The sequence below is a fragment of the Miscanthus floridulus genome, chromosome 1 (genome assembly GCF_019320115.1).
Source record: "Miscanthus floridulus cultivar M001 chromosome 1, ASM1932011v1, whole genome shotgun sequence".
Lineage (NCBI taxonomy): Eukaryota > Viridiplantae > Streptophyta > Magnoliopsida > Poales > Poaceae > Miscanthus > Miscanthus floridulus.
This window is the reverse complement of record NC_089580.1, coordinates 60793869-60814746: the sequence shown is the minus strand read 5'-3', so window position 1 is coordinate 60814746 and position 20878 is coordinate 60793869. Positions and strand designations below refer to the sequence as shown.

General features: G+C 49.5%; 1 protein-coding gene across 1 annotated transcript; it reads left to right on the top strand.

Annotated features, from left to right (window-relative positions):
- Positions 1 to 8799: 8799 nt before the first annotated feature.
- LOC136457599 (probable inactive receptor kinase At1g48480) lies at positions 8800 to 9832 on the top strand. Its single transcript, XM_066457630.1, has 3 exons — positions 8800 to 9164; positions 9360 to 9575; positions 9646 to 9832. The coding sequence occupies exons 1-3, from the start codon at positions 8800 to 8802 to the stop codon at positions 9830 to 9832; spliced, it is 768 nt and encodes a 255-aa protein (XP_066313727.1).
- Positions 9833 to 20878: the final 11046 nt, after the last annotated feature.

The following is a 20878-nucleotide window of genomic DNA, read 5'->3' as shown; positions in this document are numbered from 1 at the left end:
ATCATCTATAGTAATGGACGTGCGGTCTTTGCACTATCTGCTCCCTGTATGGCCGCGGATCAGCACCCTGGTCCGCCGCGCCGCCCGCCGGGGCGGGATGGGACGTGACAATTTGCTGACCACGCCAGGACATGACAGGATCAGCGGACGTGCTCCCAGCGTGGGGCTATCCCTGGCTCCACCTGTCATGTCAGCGGGGCTCGTACAGAGGAAAAGAAAGATCTGATATCTTTGAAGGACCTCCTTTGCCTCTAGTTTTTCTTCTTTCTCCTATTTGTAATCCCTGCTCTCCCTTGGCCTATAAAAGGGACGGCAGGGCACCCCACTAAGGGATCAATTCAACACACCATGCATCATATCACACATAGCTAAGCAGTGATCAAAGCTCTCAGCACCCATTCGACCTTCACACCAGAGACTTGGGACCTTTCCCTCTCTCGCCCATTTGTAACCCCTACTACGAACTTTTTGGTGCTAATAACACGAGCAGCAGCCACGAACTAAACATAGGGACATTCTGCCTAAACTAGTATAAACCTTGTATCTTTTCAGCACACCATCCGGGTCAGACGAGCAATAACACAAATTTACTCATTGGTGTTTGCTCGAAACATCGACAGTTAGAGCGCCAGATAGGGGACCTTTGCGCATTCTGATATTAACATTAGGCCACGGATGGCTAGCCACGGTATCAGCTGGGTCTCGGGCGCACGCGTGCGCTTTGGGGACTTGGACTTTATCATCATGGTGTGTGGGGGGTATGACCCCGGATACCCATGGTAGACCACATGGGCTGTGCCCTCAGGGGCGGCCCAGCCCACAAGACAAAGCCTTGCGGGGCACGACTCTGGTCAGCGCTTTCCGCAAGACATCTGGAAGATATCCTGAAGATACTACGAGATCTGTTAGGATATGTATGATCCCAAGATTCCTGTAAACAGTTATTACTTTCCGGTTATCTCTCAGATCTAACCGACTTGTAACCCTGCTCCCCGGACTATATAAGACGGGCAGGGACCCCCTCCAAACTTACGCAATATCATACGATAGCTAATACAAACCAACAGACCATAGGAGTAGGGTATTATGTCATACTGACGGTCTGAACCTGTCTAACTCGTGTGTCTCTGTTGCCTTCTTGTTCTTGATCTCACGCTCCTCTACCGACCAATCTACCTTCATGGGATACCCCCGGAGGACTGCCGACGATATTCTATCGACAGTTGGTGCGCCAGGTAGGGGCTTGCGTGTTGTTTCCTTGTCGAACAAGATGGCTTTTCCGTAGGCTCTTCATCCCTCCCGTGGCCTGGCCAGATCTTCACGGTCGGATCGATCTTCTGGATCATCAATGCTAACAAAGTCGGAGAGCTCCTCGAGCCGGCATAGGTCAATTCTATGTCGATCATCCCCGCACCTATGACTGCAGATCCGATCTCGGAACCACCCCTAAGGTCGCCTTCATCAGCAACTCACCGTCCGCTTCCTTGCTACCAGAGGAAGCAGATCAACAACGACGATCTGATCGTATCCATCGATCGGGTCGGTCTGAAGCTCGCTGATTGCCTCTCCATCGCCGAATCAGCTCTGGACACTCTGGTTCAGCACCGACCACCCTCCGATCTAGATCTATCGGAGGCTACTCGGAAAACTCCAGGAGTTATGGCTCTGCCCTTCGGGCTCACCAACGTCGCCGCTACTTACCAAGACGCCCTGAGGGGAAAGTTCACTGACTAGGTGGGAGATGCCCATCCACTCGCCGATCAGCTCGCCGTCCAGCCTCCGCCAGCCGTCAACATGCTACACATAGGCCGGTGCCCCGAAGCGTCCCTCTAGACCATCTCAGAGGAAAATCCAGGCTCCGAGTCTTAGGGCTCTATGGAGGCCCTTGCTGAAATCTTCACCGAGCAACTCCTTCTCCCACCCTTTTGGGCTGGTGCGATCTTCAATGTCAGCGTCGACAACCCTCCTCGGAACAGCGAAACCAAGGAGGAACGTGTCGCTCGTGAGAACCGAAACGTCAACCATGCACAATGCCGAGCAAACGAGAATGCCCTCGCGATGGCCGAGCAGTAGCTCGACTCGCAAGGAAGGCCACTCTAGCGCAACCTTGATGAAGAGTTTCTCTGCATTGACGGCCACGACGTCTTCAAGACTCCAAGCGCCAATCTAGCAGTGGTCGCCAATGAGCTCGCCCGCCTCCCGCAGACACCCGAGCTCACCAAGGTCGCCGCCATGCTTAAAGTGGCGCACTGCCAGATCAATGAGATTCGATAGGATTAGAGACCTTCATACTCCACTACTTCGATTCGCCGGTCAGTCGCCACAAGAACCGATCGCCGCCAAAGTCGCTTCACCGACCAGCACCATCTTGACAGGCAACCCCTCCAGAGCAGAGCTAGGGGCAACTGCGCTAAACATCACCACCAACATGACCAGGAGGTCGACTAGGACGTCCGGGTGCACCTCAACAATCTCCGAGATGCATGTCGACGTATCGACGAACGCCATTTCGGTCGCCATGAGGACAAAGTACGCCGCCGCCAGGAGTACGAGCAAGAGTACGGCAACCTGAACTCAGCCCTCAAGCCAATCATTGGCGGCAACGCTGTAGATGACGGCACCAACAACCCTGAGGGGCCCCAGCATTCACAAGGGCGCTCCGAACACTTCAGTGGCCCCGTTGTTTCAAAATCACAGGGGTCGAGCCCTACGAGGGGAGGATGAATCCAACACAGTGGTTGTAGGCTTACACCACTGCTGTTCGCACCACCGAGGGAGACAAGAGTGTCATGGCGAACTATCTTCCCGTCATGCTTGTGCCAACTGTCATGAACTGGTTTACTAGCCTTGCCCTAGAATCCATCGGATCCTAGGATGAGCTAAAAAAAGTCTTCACCGTCAACTATATGGCTACGTGTATGCGACCAGGAACTAAGCATGATCTCAACCGCATCAACCAGAAGCCATCCGAGCTCCTCTACAGCTACATCCGACGCTTTTCCAAGATGAGGAATTCTATTCCAAACATTACGGAGGCCGAGGTCATCACCGCCTTCATCCGAGGACTCCATCACTGCGAGCTTCGCTCTAAGTTCAACCATAAGCCACCCACGGGAATCGGCGAGATGATCACAACTGCCAACTAGTACGCCGATGCCGAGGAAGCCAAGGTGCGCTTCAATGAGGATGCGGACACTCATCGCCCAACACGCCACTACGACGACCGCTCTGACGACCACCGCCACAACGACCGCTACCAAGATGACTACAGTTATCATCATGACAGCGGCCGTGATCGGCCAGAAGGACCTAAGACTAGTCAGAATCGCCACCATGGACAGACCACATCGTCGCTGCCATCAATGAACCTCGCGCCAAGCGCAACTACGACAAATAGTACAAGAAGATCCTCGATGGCATGTGCCCTCTCCATAAGAACGCCAAGCACAAGATGAAGAACTGCCTCGGTTTGGCTAAGGAGTTCTAGGAAAAAAAGCTTGACGACGACGCCAATGATGAAGCCGGAGGTCACCGACCACCTAGGGGCAATGACAATGCCTTCTAGGACCACGATAAGGTGGTCGCCACCATCTTCGGGGGCCTCGCCTCCACCGAGAGCAGAAGAGAGCAGAAGCTCACCGCACAGCGGGTGCTCCGCGTCACTATGGAGGGCGTTGTCGCCAACCCTAGCTATCGCCCATGGTCCAAAGTCCCCATCACCTTCAGCAGGGCTGACCAGTGGGCGGACATACCCTACACAGGGCATTTCCCCCTCATCCTCGATGCAATCGTCCAGAAGGTGCTCTTTAAAAAAGTGCTCATCGACGGTGGGAGCGCTCTGAATCTCCTCTTCGCCGGAGCCCTAAAGGAGCTAGGCCTCAGATTAGCGGATCTCACACCCTATGACTCCTCCTTTTGGGGTGTGGTACCTGGCAGGGCCTCCAAACTGCTTGGAGAGATCACCCTACCAGTATAGTTCGACATGGCAAGCAACTACCGTGTCGAGCACATCAACTTCTACGTCACCGATTTCAACACCGCCTACCACGCCATACTTGGTCGGCCTACTCTAGCCAAGTTCATGGATGTACCACACTACGCGTATATGGTGCTAAAGATGCCTTCGCCTGTAGGAGTTCTTGCCCTATGGGCCAACCTTTCCATCGCCTACGCCTGTGAGACAAAGAGTCTCACTCTTGCCGAAGCCACCGACCTCTCCATCCAGATGGCCAACGTGGTCACCAAAGCTAAGACGTTGTCCACCGATGACATGGAGATCCCAGAGCTGGAGCCTCCCCATGCCTCCACCAAGTCCAAGGAAATAAAGGAGTTTGGCCTCGGCCTCGACAACCCCTTCAAGATCGTAAAGATTGTGGCTCACCTTGACCCCAAATAGGAAAGTATGCTCATCTCCTTCCTACGTGCCAACGCCGACATGTTTGCTTGAAAATCTACAGACATGCCGGGGGTACCACGGGAGAAGATCGAGCACTCCTTTAATGTCTCGCCGACCGCCAAACCGATCAAGCAAAAACTTCGCCGATTCGTGCCAGACAAGAAGGAGGCTATTAGGATAGAAATAAAATAGCTCTTAGCTACCAGATTTATAAAAGAAGTGTATCATCTTGAGTGGTTAGCAAACCCTATTCTTGTTCGAAAAAAGAATAAAGAATGGAGAATGTGCATTGATTACACTAATATTAACAAACACTGCCCTAAGGACCCCTTCGGTTTGCCTTGGATAGACGAGGTTGTAAACTCCACCGCCGGCTACGAACTGCTCTCCTTCCTTGACTGTTACTCTGGCTATCACCAGATCTCTCTCAAGGAAGAAGACCAGATCAAGACGTCGTTCATCACGCCCTTCGGTGCATACTGCTACACCACCATGTCCTCTAGACTCAAGAACACTAGGGCGACCTATCAAAGGGCCATCTAGATGTGCCTCGATCAATAGATCGGCCGCAACATCGAAGCTTACATCGATGATGTGGTCATCAAGTCCAGAACCACCGACAATGTCATTGCCGACCTCGAAAAAACATTCGCCAACCTAAAAAAGTACCATTGGAAGTTGAACCCTTCAAAGTGCATCTTCGGAGTTCCATCTGGAATACTGCTGGGCTACATCGTCAGTGCTCATGGCATTGAACCCAATCCTAACAAGGTCTCTGCCATCACCAACATGAAACGGCCAACATGCATCAAGGATATACAGAAGCTTACAGGCTGCATGGCTGCCTTAAGCCGCTTCATATCGTGCCTCGGTGAAAAAGAGCTACCTTTCTTCAAACTCCTCAAGGCCTCCGAGTGTTTTTCCTGGTCGGAAGAGGTAGACACAGCTTTCAAGCAGCTTAAGTTGTTCCTAACTACACCTCCGACCATGACGGCGCCATGGCTAGACGAAACTCTCCTAATCTATATCACCGCTACTTCTCGCGTCGTCAGCACAACAATTGTGGTCGAACATGAGGAAGCTGGGCACGCTTATAAGGTGCAACGTCCAGTATATTTCATTAGTGAGGTTCTTAATGAGCCTAAGACTCATTATCCTTAGGTCTAGAAGCTGCTATACGCCGTCAAGATCACATCGTGTAAGCTCCACCACTACTTTGAGTATTACAAGATCGTCGTGGTCACCGAGTTCCCTCTGGAGACATCCTCCACAACAAAGAGGCCAACGGCCGTATCATCAAGTGGGCTATCGAGCTTGGCACTTACTCCATTGAATTCAGAAGTAGGCCTACAATCAAGTCTCAGACGCTTGCTAATTTCGTCGCTGAGTGGACCGAGATCCAAGAGCCCATCGCTGCCACCTGCCCTGAGCACTGGGTGATGTACTTCAATGGTGCCCTTAACATCAATGGTGTTGGTATGGGCATTCTGTTCATTACGCCGACCAAGGATAAGCTCTGACACGTTCTCCGGGTACACTTTCTAGCCCCCAACAATGCCGTCGAATATGAAGCATGTCTCTATGGACTCCGTATAGCCGTTGAGCTTGGTGTCAAATGCCTCATGGTATACGGGGACTCCACGCTGGTCATCAACCAGCTTAACAAAGACTGGTCTTGCTCTAGCGAGAAGATTGATGCATATTGCGCTAAAATCAGGAAGCTTGAAGGAAAATTCCATGGCATCGAGTACCACCACATGGTATGCGACCAGAATCAGCTCGCCGACCATTTATCTAAGTTGGGCTCTTCTCACGCCGTGATTCCATTGGGGGTCTTCATTCAAGATCTCCTGGCACCATCCATTAAAGAAGATAAGGAAGTTCCTCTAGCCGAGCAGCTAGTACTGGCGGTACCTTTGCCGGCCACCGATTGGAGGGAACAATTTATCAAGTACCTTACCATCACCGAAGTACTCGCCGATAAGACTAAAACCGAACACCTAATTTGTCAAAGCAAACATTACATGCTGGTAGATGGCAACTTGATGAGGAAAAGTGCCAAGGAAGGGATTCTGCAAAAATACATCATCCAAGAAGACGGAGTGAGGTTACTTCTTGAAATTCACTCTGGTTCCTGTGGCAACCACATGGCTTAGAGAACACTGGTCGGCAAAGCTTTTTGAGCTGGTTTTTATTAGCCCACGGCCATCTCCGATGCAGAAGACCTCACCCGACGTTGTGAAGGATGCCAATTTTTTGCCAAGCAAATACACGTGCCGGCACAAGAACTACAGACCATTCTAGCTTCCTGGCCCTTTGCATGCTGGGGACTACACATGATTGGCCCTTTTAAGCCAACGCTAGGTGGTTTCTGGTATGTATATGTCGCCATTGATAAGTTCGCCAGGTGGATGAGTATAAACCGCTTGTCTCGGCTACTGCAAAGAAAGCAGTCCAGCTCTTCGAAGACATCGTCCACAGATTCGGTCTCCTGAATAGCATCATCACCGACCTTGGAACTACATTTACTGGCCATCACTTTTGGGACTTCTGTGAAGACTGTTGCATCTCTATCAAATACGTCTCTGTTGCTCATCCTAGAGCCAATGGCCAGGTCAAATGGGCGAATGGCATGATCCTTGATGCCCTCAAAAAGAGACTATATCATAAAGAAGAAAAACACCCGGGCAGATAGTTCAAGGAGCTACCAGCTGTAGTCTGGGGACTACGTACTCAAGCTAGTCGCGGCACCGGTGTGTCTCCATACTTCTTGGTCTACGGTTCAGAAGCCATACTACCAGCGGATATTGCCTTCTGAGCACCTAGGGTGGAAATTTATGATGAAGAGCAGGCCACAGCTGTTCAGATAGAGGACATCGACAGGGCCGAGGAAGAATGCCTAATCACCTGCGTCCGCATAGCCCAATATATGGAAGGCTTGCGGAGGTACTACAACCACAACATTAAAGGTCGTTCATTTGCTATCGGCGACCTCGTTCTCCGTAGAAAACAAAAAACCAAAGGGATGCACAAGCTCTCCTCCCCTTGGGAAGGGCCTTACATCGTCAAAGAGGTCACCCAACTAGGGTCTTATCGCCTATGTGACTTAGATGGAATCAATGTTCCCAATTCATGGCACATCGAGCACCTTATACGTTTCTATACTTGAAACGCTCCAGATATGTACTCTCCACTTTATATTGAATAAAGTTTTGGTCTCCTTAACTTGTCTCCACTTTTTCTCCATTGTGGTTTAACCCCCACTTACGGTCGCTGAGCTCTATGCTACTCCATAGCGAACTCTAATTCAAAATCACCATAACCACGCCGACCACGTTTCTCCAAATCTCCAACGTTATCGCCGAACACATTTTCGCCAAAATCATCGAACAATTTCTCCAAATCACCGAGCACGTCTTCTCCCAAAGTCGCCGAATAAGTTTTCTCCAAATCGCTAAACGGTTTTCTCCAAATCACCAAACACTTTACTCTAAATCTCCAAGATATTTCACTGATCAGCGTGCAACATACTTTCTTTTCTATTCTCTTTGGAGAAGACCCAGTCTCTGACCTCTCCCTACATGTGCCACGGGCTCCACGCTCTGCGTTATGGGTGGTTGGCTGTGGTTCCTTGGTCACACCTGTTCTTCCTACACGCCCACGGGCTCCATGCTCGATGTTATGGACTATGGGCTAGCCAAGGCCAAGGGCTTAGCACAGAATTAATTGCTCAGACGCCGCTTATACTACCTATATCTCCAAGTTATTTTGTTAACCGCCGAGCAGCACACGTTCCGCTCTTTTCTCTATGGAGAAGACCTAGTCTCCGATCCCTCCCTACATGTGCCACAGGCTCTACGCTCTACGTTGTGGATGGTTGGCTGCAATTCCTTGGTCACGCCTATTCCTCCTACACGTGCACGGGCTCCGTGCTCGATGTTATAGACTATGGGCTAGCCGAGGCCATGGGGTTCAGTAGCAAACCAACTGCTTGGATGCTACTTGTATTACGTATAATTGCATTATGGTTAAAACTGAGAAGATTTTTTCGCTGAACTATAAGCAAACTACATAACATGCACCTTCTAACATGGGAAAATTGGTCTCGTAGCATTGAAAGATCACCGTATCCAGAAAACACCATCGAAATTTTGTCGCTCCGTAAAATACCATCGAAAGAATGCAAGGTCACCTAGATATAGCATTCCATCACGTTTGGAGCAAACACCATTGCCTCCGTCAAACTCGTCCCCTTCTCCTTCCTGAGGTGAGCGCGTTCGCTACCTCTGCTCTAGGCGGGGGGGCCATGGCAGCGAGCTCCGGCATCTAGCTGCTATGGGTGGAATCGTGGGCTGGTGTGGTGCAGCTCCGGCGGAGGCGGCTTTAGCGAGCTGGGGCGAGCCATGGCAGAGCTGGCCCTACATAGCAAAGAGGCAATGAGCCCCAATGACTACACTCTATGTGTCTTAGAGGCGCAACCACCGCTGCCACTGCTTTCAGTCTGGCCAGCCATCTCAGCTGCAGCCACGGGGTGGAAGAAGCTTTTCTGCTTCAGTAGGATTCCTCGACCCTACAACCTCGAGGACCTGTTGCATGTGTCCACAGAGGTTCTTGGCAAGGGCACGTATGGTACCACGTATAAGGCCGTGATCGAGTCTAGGCCGATCATGGCGGTGAAGCGTCTCAAGGAGACTTCGTTGCCGGAGCACGAGTTTCGGGACAAGGTCGCGGCCATCGGTGGGATCAACCATCCCAACGTTGTGCTCCTGTAGGCTGTAGGTCTATTACTTCAGCAAGGACGAGAGAAGCTCATGGTGTACGATCGAGTTCGTGGCCATGGGCAGTCTTTCCTCCATGCTTCACGGTACGTGTTCTGTTCTTGTCAAGCGACCTACGACTGCGACCCCACTCTATTTTGATGACCAAATTGAATGATGTTTTCTGACGGGGTTCCTAATTGTAGGCAACCATGGCTCCGGCCGGTCACCGCTGAGCTAGGAGTCGAGGAGGCACATCATGCTGGCCTTGAGTACATCCACACGATGGGCTCCATGGCCATGCATGGCAACATCAAGTCCTCCAACATCCTCCTTAGCCGCACCGTGGATGCGCGCGTGGCCGAACATGGGCTCACGTACCTCGTTGGCCCCGCGGGCACACCGACGGCCCGCGTCATGGGGTACCGGCGTACCGCGGCTCGAAGTTGTGGTGGACCCACACTGGGTGTCATAGAAGGCTGACGTGTACAGCTTCGGCATGTTGCTCCTGGAGTTGCTGATGGAGAAGGCGCCAATGCACGTGGTGCTGCACAACAAAGGCGTGGACCTCCCGCGGTGGGCGTGCTCCATGGTGAAGAAGGAGTGGACGTCCGAGGTGTTCAACATGGAGCTGCTTAGGCACCCGGTACCCAAGGAGGAGATGGTGGGGATGCTGTGACTGGCCATGGACTGCACTGAGCGTGCCCCAGACCAGTGACCAGCGATGCCCGAGATCGTGGCACGCATCGAGGCGTCGACGGCATGCACCAGACTAGCCCGCGATTTTTCCCACAGCAGCCCAAGGCCAGAGCTCGCCGCCACAGGCCCCCTACCTAGAGCCAAGGCTATGGCCACACTCACCTTACGAAGGAGAAGGTGAGGAGGTTGACAGAGGCGACGGCATTTGCTCCAAATGTGACGGAATGTTATATCCAGGTGACGTTGCATTCTTTTGATGGTATTTTACGGAATGACAAAGTTTCAATGGTATTTTCCAAATACGGCGATCTTTCAATGCTACCAGACCAATTTTCCCTTATAACATTTATCACATACATAAGTGTTTTTTGCGCTATCGCGCATTCTAACTATATTGTCTAGAAATTACATATGATAATCACCGAACTTCACCATCGCCACTCGTCTCGCCAAACAGGTCAATGTCACCGGCCAGCTTTCTCACCGCATCCTCCACCTCATCCTCTAGTTGCTGGGTCTCCGCCTCGCTTAGCCCTTAGGCGAGACCGCCCCCTATTGCCTGAAGGTTAATGGATGGATAGTGGGATTGGACCACTACAAGGGCATAAGTAATGCCGGTAACAACGGCATCGCGATTGAAGTTCTTAAAGCTCTCCCACGCTGTCTTGCACCTTTTGATGACGATGTCCAAGCGCGGTGGCCTACGATCAGTTTGAGGAGCCACCTCCAGGTCGACGTAGTCGAGAACTGGTTTGACTCTGGAAACTACGGCGTTAAACTTGTCCCTCTGTGTTCGAGCGTCCTGCTCCAGCACATCGAATTGCGCTTTGACCCTCTAACGGTAGTCTGCAAGCATTACACAGTTCTATCAAGAAAGGAAACTACTTCAACATTAACTCTGACTAGGGAATACTTATTGTTCAACTCCTCGGCCAGTTTATGTGCTTGCCCTGTCTCCTTCACCTTTTCCTCTCGGAGTTGTTCAAGGGCTTGGCGTAGCTAGCCAAGCTCCATGTTTTGCTCTACAAGCACAACAATCATTGCCAAAAATATGGCTATTCAGCAATACAAAGCACATTCGCCGATATACCATACCTGCTTTCTGCTCGAATACGCTTCTGAGCTGCTCGGAAGTCTGTTCCAGTTGTGTGGAGGCACTTGCTAGCTCCTCAGACTTGCACCGTAGCTGCTCGGACGTAGCCACCAGCTGCTCGGCCAGGACCCCCTTCTGGTGTTCTAGATCTCACGCATTGGACTCAGCAAGGTCTCGCTTGCGCCAGGCTCTCCAGATGTTTTTCTCCATCAGATTCATCACCTCTCTGAGTTTTTCGTTCTCTTCTGTGAGGGGTTCCATCCTCTTTAAGAGCTAATGCCGCTGCTCAGCAGTCTGAGTTATCCCTTGCAAATACACAAATATAATGATGAACTCTCTTTGGTGGAGGAGAGTTGGCATTGCTTCATGCCACCATCCAACCTCTCCCCTCCATAGGCCTTGACTACAGGAGGCTTGAGCGCTAGCTCGGCGTCTCCCCAGGACCCTAGCCATCTAGGGAGGACCCGGGCCACCTCACCTTCTTTGACGCTAATGACATGGTGTGGCTCACCAGAGGGGAACCCCTCTCTCCAGAACACCTCATACGAAGCGCCCTGATAGTGCTTCTGTTCGGTCTCCGTAACGCCACGATGATCGTTAGCCACCTTATGGCACAACGCATGGTTCCACCTCCCACGAATGAAAAATTCATGGGGGTGATCAAACACGTTGCAGAATCTTTCCACGACCTCCTGGTAGAGGAGCCAGAGTCGCCCTCTGGCTCTGACTTGTGGCAGAACCACCCGAAATAGCGTACTTACGAAGGCGCTCGTCTTCCATCAGACACTAAGCACCCCGAAAGTAACTACAGCGAGCGGTGTCCGTCGGGCACACCCTAAGGGAGAACCCGAAAGATCCACATTTTTCCCAAGGATCCAATAATGAAAACGAGTTACAACACAAGTCTATCTCATACATTAGAGTTTCTTGAAAAGTACATTATTACAATACCAAATACAGAGTGCGAAATAATAAACAGCGGAATATTAAAAGATAACATCTAGCGATAAGATAACGAGGATTCCGTCTGAGCCCACCAGATGGATCCTCCACACAAGGAACTCCTCAAGCGTCACCTGCAACAGGGGTAAATAAACCCTGAGTACACAATGTACTCGCAAGACTTATCCGATAGTGGGAATACTTTCCCGACTCCAAGGAATATGCTAGGCTTTATGGTTTGCTGGTTCTCTTTTAGCAAAAAGCAATACTAATAGTGAGTCCTTATTGATACATTATTATCATCAGCCGTATTAAGTTTTCATCTAGTCAATCTATATAAGCCTGTTCTACTTTCAAGCAAGAGTTGAGCAATCAGTTCCATTTCTTCTCCTTTCAACTTTCAGTTCTTACTACGGTGCTAAACCGCAGACAAGCCGTACCGGATAACCCGGCGATTCGCGAATCAATGTGCCCAGCTGGGTGCCCCGAAGACACACGCCCCGCTTGTACCCCAGGCACAAGCAGGACTAACCCACCACTCTCCTGTCCCGGGTGTCCAGGTCCCCGTCCAAACTTGGACTCCAAGCCCCCACATCCTGAGTCCCGGACTCAGTGCGGTGCAAGGACCTCCACCACCTCCTCTTCCCATCAGTCGGTCCGGAAAGAGCCGGATCCGCGACAAGAGAGCAGCAAGCCTTCCCTGCGCCCATACCCAAGTATGTGCTCGGGACAATAATCTGTGACTTGCCTAGAGTCATGCAACGACCGGTCCTTAATCGACATAGACAGGGAAAAAGTGTAACCGGGCTGTGCCCTGTTGGCCGCAGGACACAACCCCTCACACCCACCAGTACCAAATCCACATCCCTGTCCGGTCACCATTTTCCTTTCCATTATTTCATCATGATATCATAGTTTAATCACCTATTTGCGAGTAACGACAGGTTACTCACGCTACCGACATCCTGAGCATAGCAGCTACTCGACCTGTACTAGTAGGACTCATGGTGGATATATTTATGCATGTAGCTTCCATAAAATGCCTGTAACGTAAATGCATATCATATAAATATATTTAGTGATCATTTAAAAATAGGGGTTATGCACCGGGGCTTGCCTTGGGCAGGCGCGGTGTCAGCAAAGTCAGTGACGGGTGGCTCCGGAACGTCCTCCTGCACGAGGATCTCCTCGTACTCCTCGATGACTTCGTCGTACTCCTGCTCGCCGAATGTCACGATCTCCAGTGGCTCGTCCTCTATATGCATGCAGTGATGATGATGCAATAATTAATATATAGGCAACCGCAACTCTTAAAATAAGAATACATCTACCAAGCTACTAAGCTAACTCTAATGACTAATACGCAAGGTTACCTATTATTCCCACTAAACAGGTATGAAACATTTCATATACTATCTTAGCAACTAAAGGCATCCTTATTGTTAAAATCAATTTACTATATATATAATAAAACAAGGTGCACTAGCTACCATGCATCATAAAAATTCATTCTCTAAATAACCATAATAAGCATTTCAAAATAATAAAATAACCCTAAAGGTATCACTGAACTATACGAACTAATTACACTAACAGATAGATCATGAATTTAGGAATCTAACAAAATTTATTTCACAATCCATAAATAAATTCAAATGAGCTCTAGAGATGAAGAAAATGATATTACTGGAGGAGGCTAATCACGCAATTGAACTTGCTGACTTGCACATGACTGTGGGTCTAGAATTACTAGATGAGACCGCGAGTCAAGAAAATAAGAAGAAGAATGAAGGAATTCTTACAGGCTAGCTACCTTAGAATTGAATGAAGTGCCACCTACGGTGATCGATGTGCGGAGGCAATGCAAGAGGAGAGACACCAGGGAGCTTAGCAAATGCTTGCCCTGCGTGGAGTGGAGCAGAGTCATATATAGCACTGATCGTGGGTGGTCATGAGTAGTCAGGAAGCATGAAATGAGTTGGCAGGGTTGTCCTCTGGCTCCGTGCCGTGTGCGGTGGTGAGGTCTTGGTCATGAGAGAATTAATTCAAGGATTGAACTTTGAGTGGTCTTGGACTTACGAGCATGTCAGGACTGGAGTGGGCTTTGGGGCTGAACGTACTTGGCGGTGGGGTGCTGGTTCATTTATGCAGGTCAAGGAATTAACTGAGGAGGAGATCACAGGTCAAGGAAACATTAGAGAATGAAAAGATCAATTATAGACTAGCTACCTCAGCTGATTATTGCAGCTCAGGAGAAATCGATAGACGCAGCTTTCACGGACAAGAACAGAGAAACTTGATTTGAGAGAAGCAAGTGAGCAGCAGAGCGAAATAGCTCGGCGTATCCTTTTAAAGGCAGGAGACGCAGGAAATGGAGAAGCAAAGGCGCGACAACGACGCGTCATAAGGTTAGTGGCTAAACTAGCTTGCTTAAAGATAAATAAAGCGCAGCAGAAACGACGTGCTGCATGGACAAACAATATTTTCCACTGGCTACGGCGTTTTTTCCACGGATGAACAGTAACTTCTGCGCATGAACAGTGATTTCCACGCGTGAACAGTGTTTCGTCGGATGAACCTGGTTTCTGGGCGGCTTCAGTCCTGCCGTGCGGAAAATCTTCAATGCTACAGTGCTGTCGTGAGGAAAGAATCAAGCATCAGGAACCGTGTTTTCTACTGCGAATAGTGTTTCCTGCACTGCTACAGTGCCGACGTATGGAAAATCTTCGCTGCTCCAGCTCTGACGTGAAGAAAGGGTGCGTGCACCGATAATTTTGCAAGGCGATTAGCAAGCGAAGTAAAGGCGGAATAATTAGAACAATAATAGATGACAGTGGCGCGTCGCGAGATTGATGGAGATATAAATTTTGCCAAGTGGTATGCTAATAATTAGTGAATGACAATACTTTATCATTTGACTTTGTGGCTAAGGAGCTCTCACGTGGAGAGAGATGACGTGCTGGAAGGACAACTTGGACAAGGAATAAATTAGAGCTCAATTTGAGAATTAGTGCAATAAAATTTAATTTCTCATTTACCACATGCAATAATACATAAACATGATGCTCATGACATGGTTTAATATTTTGATTAAGGCGTAACACCAAGGGTGTTACAAATCTACCCCCCTAAAACAAAATCTCGACCCGAGATTTCATGTGCCTAGTGTGAGAAGAAGGTAGGAAATACATTTCGACGCAGCAACTAACTATCAGAATCATTGAGAAGATGGGGGTAATGCTTTGATAAGTAGCTCTCTTGCTCCCAGGTGGCTTCGTCCTCTGAATGGTTTTGCCATTGTACCTTGTAAAACTTTATCACCCTGTTTCTGGTCACTCTCTCCTTCTCATCCAAAATTTTTATAGGATGCTCCACATAAGACAGATCAGGTTGGAGCGGAAGTCCTTCTATTTCTACAGATTCTTCAGGAACTCGTAGGCATTTCTTCAGTTGCGAGACGTGAAATACATTGTGAACTGCCGAGAGAATTTCAGGGAGTTGGAGACGATAAGCAACGGGACCACACTGCTGCAACACCTTGTATGGACCCACATACCGAGGGGCTAACTTGCCATGGACACCAAACCGATGTATCCCTCTCATAGGAGATACTTTGAGATACACATAATCTCCAGCTGCAAATTCTAAAGGTCTTCTTCGTTTGTCGGCGTAAGCCTTCTGTCGACTCTGAGCTGACTTCAAATGTTCACGAATTATATTTACTTTCTCTCGAGCCTCCTTTATGAAATCCGGCCTGAAGTACCCACGGTCTCCTACCTCAACCCAGTTTAGTGGCGTCCTACACTTCTGTCCATATAAAGCTTCAAATGGTGCCATACGGATACTCTCCTGATAGCTGTTATTATAAGAAAATTCGGCTAGCTTCAAACACTGATCCCACTTCTCAGGAAAAGAGATGGTACAAGCCCGCAGCATATCCTCGAGCACCTGGTTCACCCTTTCAGTTTGACCATCAGTCTGGGGATGGTATGCCGAGCTTCTGAGAAGACGAGTACCCAAACACTCCTGGAGTTTCTCCCAGAAACGAGAGACAAAAACTGACCCTCTATCAGAGATGATGGTGAGAGGAACTCCATGTAGGGTCACAATCCGATCAAAGTATAACTCTGCATACTTCTTGGCATTGTATCTAGTGTCCACCGGAAGGAAGTGGGCAGACTTGGTGAGACGGTCTACAATGACCCAAATAGAATCAAAGCCCGAGGAGGTGCGGGGTAAACCCACAATGAAATCCAGGGAAATATCCTCCCATTTCCAAACAGGAATGGGCAAGGGCTGCAAATATCCAGGAGTACGCATATGATCTGCCTTGACTCTACCACAAGTGTCACACTCCGCAATGAACTGGGTGATATCTTGCTTCATGTAAGACCACCAGTACAGTTGGCGTAGATCATGGTACATCTTGTTGCTACCAGGGTGGATAGACAGCTTGGAATGATGGGCTTCTTTTAAAATCTTTCTCTTCAGCTCTTCATTGGATGGAACCACCAGCCTATCCTTGTATCTCACGACTCCCAGCTCATCAATACTAAAATGAGGTCCACGTCCTTCAGCTAGCAGCTTCTTGATGTGAGGAATCTCTTCGGGGTCTTCCTTTTGTTCCCGAATAATTTGCTCCAGCAGCTCTGAGGTCAAAGCAATCTGAGCTAGCACCTCTGTGTGGTGAAGTGATAAGGGTATATCCTCAAACTGATGCGACTTACGACTTAAGGCATCAGCTACCACATTGGCTTTTCCTGGATGATAGTGGACTTCCAAATTATAATCCTTGATCAACTCTAACCATCTCCTTTGCCTCATGTTCAACTCAGATTGAGTGAAAATATACTTAAGGCTCTTGTGGTCAGTGAAGATATGCACTTTGTTGCCCAACAAATAATGCCTCCAAATCTTCAGAGTGAACTACAGCAGCTAGCTCTAAATCATGGGTAGGGTAGTTCACCTCATGCTTCTTCAGTTGGCGCGAAGCATAAGCTATCACACGCCCCTCTTGCATAAGCACACACCCCAATCCCGTCTTCGAGGCATCACAGTAAACATCAAAGGGCCTCTCAATATCAGGTTGAGCCAATACAGGAGCAGTGGTCAGAAAAGTCTTCAGGGACTGAAAAGCTTCTTCACAAGCTGGACCCCAAACAAACTTAGCTTCTTTCTGGAGCAGCTTAGTCATGGGCTGGGCTATCTTGGAGAAATCGGGGATGAAACGTCGATAGTATCTAGCTAGCCCAAGGAACTGACGGATCTGGTGCACAGACCTAGGAGACTTCCAATCTAACACATCTTGCACCTTGCTGGGATCTACAGAAACACCCTCAGGTGTCAACACATGTCCCAAAAACTGCACTCGATCTAACCAAAACTCGCACTTGCTGAATTTAGCATACAGCTGGTGCTCTCTAAGTCGAGTCAGGACTATCCGGAGGTGACAGGTATGCTCTTCATCATTCTTGGAGTAGATCAAAATGTCATCAATGAACACTACCACAAACTTATCCAACTCTGGCATGAAGACTGAGTTCATCAGGTACATGAAGTAAGCCGGGGCATTGGTGAGACCGAAAGACATCACTAGGTACTCATACAACCCATACCTAGTAGAGAAAGCTGTCCTTGGTATATCCTGTGGCCTGATCTTGATCTGATGGTAGCCCGATCGGAGATCTATCTTCGAGAACACCTTGGCACCAGCTAACTGATCAAACAAAGTATCTATGCGGGGCAAGGGATACTTGTTCTTAACTGTTACCGCATTGAGGGGGCGGTAATCCACACACATCCGCAGGGTACCATCCTTCTTCTTCACAAAAATCGCTGGACAACCCCATGGTGAAGAACTTGGGCGGATGAAACCCTTGTCCATCAACTCCTCCAGTTGCTTCTTCATTTCAGCCAGTTCTCTCGGAGCCATGCGGTACGGACGCCTGGAGATAGGAGCAGTACCAGGCTCAAGCTCAATGGAGAATTCTACCTCACGGTCCGGTGGCAATCCAGGAAGATCTTCAGGGAAAACATCTGGAAACTCACATACTATTGGAATGGAGGTAAGATCAGGAATGACTTCAGCATGGGCAGCAACAGGTAAGACCGGTTCTGAGGGTATGATGAGAGACATCCTATCCTCAGAAAATGGAAGCCGTAACTCTACACTTCTTCTCTTCATATCCAATACTACCCCATACAACCGCAACCAGTTCATTCCAAGAATAGCATCAATGCCTTGCCCAGGCATTATCATGAACTGTAGATGGTAAGTGTGGGTGGCTAATACCAAACTTACTGTATCCGTGCGGGTATTGATGAACATCTGAGAACCCGCAGTACGGATCTTATAGGCATACGGTATAGCCAATAGTGATAAGTTGTGCCTCTCTACAAACCCCATGCTCATGAAGGAATGCGATGCACCAGAATCAAACAACACCAAAGCTGGATGGGATTCGATGGTAAACATACCAGCCATAACTGTCTCCTGCTGCATAGCTTGCTGAGCATCCGTGAAGTGCACCTGACCAGATCTGCTGGGCACCTTCCTCTTGATGAAAGTCCTCTTAATCAGCCTGGAATTTGCAGACGGCTGAGACGGCTGAGCTGTCTGCTGCTGAGGACACTCCCTGGCATAGTGGCCATCCTTGCCACACTTGAAACAAGCACCAGGCTTGTTCCCGAATCCCTGACGAGGTGGGACCAGCTGTCCCTGAGTTTGCTGGGGCTGCACCTGCTGCTGAGGTGCCTTGTACTGAGTAGCAGAAGTCTGTGATGTCTGCTGGGGTGACCGATACGGAGGCCCGCCGGATGGTTGATAGGGCCCCCGCCTAACAATCTGCACCTTCTGAGTATGGGGATGGCTGGAGGATCCAGCTGCCACCCGCTTCCGCTTCCAATCCGCCTGAGATGCCCGTTGGAAACCCTCAAGAGCAATGGCGGCGTTCATCAGAGCCCCAAAGGTCTGATAGTTCCCCAGGTACAGTTTCTCCTGAAGAGCAGGAGTGAGACCGCGAAAGAAGCGATCCCTCTTCTTGTCATCCATGTCCACCTGACTACCAGCATACTGAGCCAAGTGGTTAAACTGGGTCACATACTCCATTACTGTCCTGCTCCCCTAACGTAGCTCCATGAACTCGGTCACCTTCTGGTGGATAACACCAGCAGGTATGAAGAACTCGCGGAAAGCAGTGGAAAACTCCTGCCACGTCGCCGGGTGATCCAGCAGCTCCGCGGCCTGGAAAGTCTCCCACCAGGCACCTGCGGACCCCAAAAGCAGCTGGGACGCAAAGTGCATCTTCTGCTCGTTGGCCACTCCGAGCAGCCGAAACTTCTGCTCCAACGTGCGAAGCCAGTGTTCCGCCTCCAACGGATCGTCCGACGGTGTGAATGTGGGCGGGTGGGTTTTGAGGAAGTCCTGGTAAGAGGACTGTCCCTCAGGACGACGAGCACCACCCCCATTCCCACCGTTGCCTCCGGGGCCTCCACGGGCAAGACCCGCGAGGGCCTGTGCCATAATCTCCATGGCACGAGCTGTCTCCTGACGAGCAGCGGCTGACTCCTGGCGAGCAGCCAACAACTCCACCATGACCTCCGCGGCGGACAGCGGCGGAGGCGGTGGCGGAAAAGGCTGAGGAACCAAGGGTGGAACCTCCCGAGCTCCCTCATTGCCACGCTCAAAGGCCTGAGCACTATCACCATGGCCCTCATTGGCCGCTCCCGAACTGGTGCTCCCACGTCCGGACCTTAGATTCATCTATAAGAGAGACGAACCATCCATTAGGACACCTTCTCGATCAGAATCCAGGGATTAAAGAAATGGCAGCACATTTTTTTTAAGGCATTCATTAAGTTAGTCCTACCAATTTACTACTTTCATTATACGTGAAGGGGGATTCCTAGTTCAAGTAAGATGCTATTATATGATGCATGCTTCGACCTATACGTTCACTCAAGCCGGAATATAGCGGCGTTCGTAAAATTTTTGGCACATCGCACACTCACTTTCCGTATACTAAGCGATTTCTTACGTCATGTAAGTCAGTGTACCTGCATAAACTGATTAGATAAAACCAGTGCCACTATCCTAGATATACCATATAGCAAGGGCTTATACTTAACTTAGTCGCATCCTACTTTTCGCAAAACTTTTGTTGGTCCACTTTTAGTTTTGTAAAAGAGTGAGGAACTCGTGACCATTATTGGCTCTGGTACCAACTGTGGCAGAACCACCCGAAATAGCGTACTTACGAAGGCGCTCGTCTTCCATCAGACACTAAGCACCCCGAAAGTAACTACAGCGAGCGGTGTCCGTCGGGCACACCCTAAGGGAGAACCCGAAAGATCCACATTTTTCCCAAGGATCCAATAATGAAAACGAGTTACAACACAAGTCTATCTCATACATTAGAGTTTCTTGAAAAGTACATTATTACAATACCAAATACAGAGTGCGAAATAATAAACAGCGGAATATTAAAAGATAACATCTAGCGATAAGATAACGAGGATTCCGTCTGAGCCCACCAGATGGATCCTCCACACAAGGAACTCCTCAAGCGTCACCTGCAACAGGGGTAAATAAACCCTGAGTACACAATGTACTCGCAAGACTTATCCGATAGTGGGAATACTTTCCCGACTCCAAGGAATATGCTAGGCTTTATGGTTTGCTGGTTCTCTTTTAGCAAAAAGCAATACTAATAGTGAGTCCTTATTGATACATTATTATCATCAGCCGTATTAAGTTTTCATCTAGTCAATCTATATAAGCCTGTTCTACTTTCAAGCAAGAGTTGAGCAATCAGTTCCATTTCTTCTCCTTTCAACTTTCAGTTCTTACTACGGTGCTAAACCGCAGACAAGCCGTACCGGATAACCCGGCGATTCGCGAATCAATGTGCCCAGCTGGGTGCCCCGAAGACACACGCCCCGCTTGTACCCCAGGCACAAGCAGGACTAACCCACCACTCTCCTGTCCCGGGT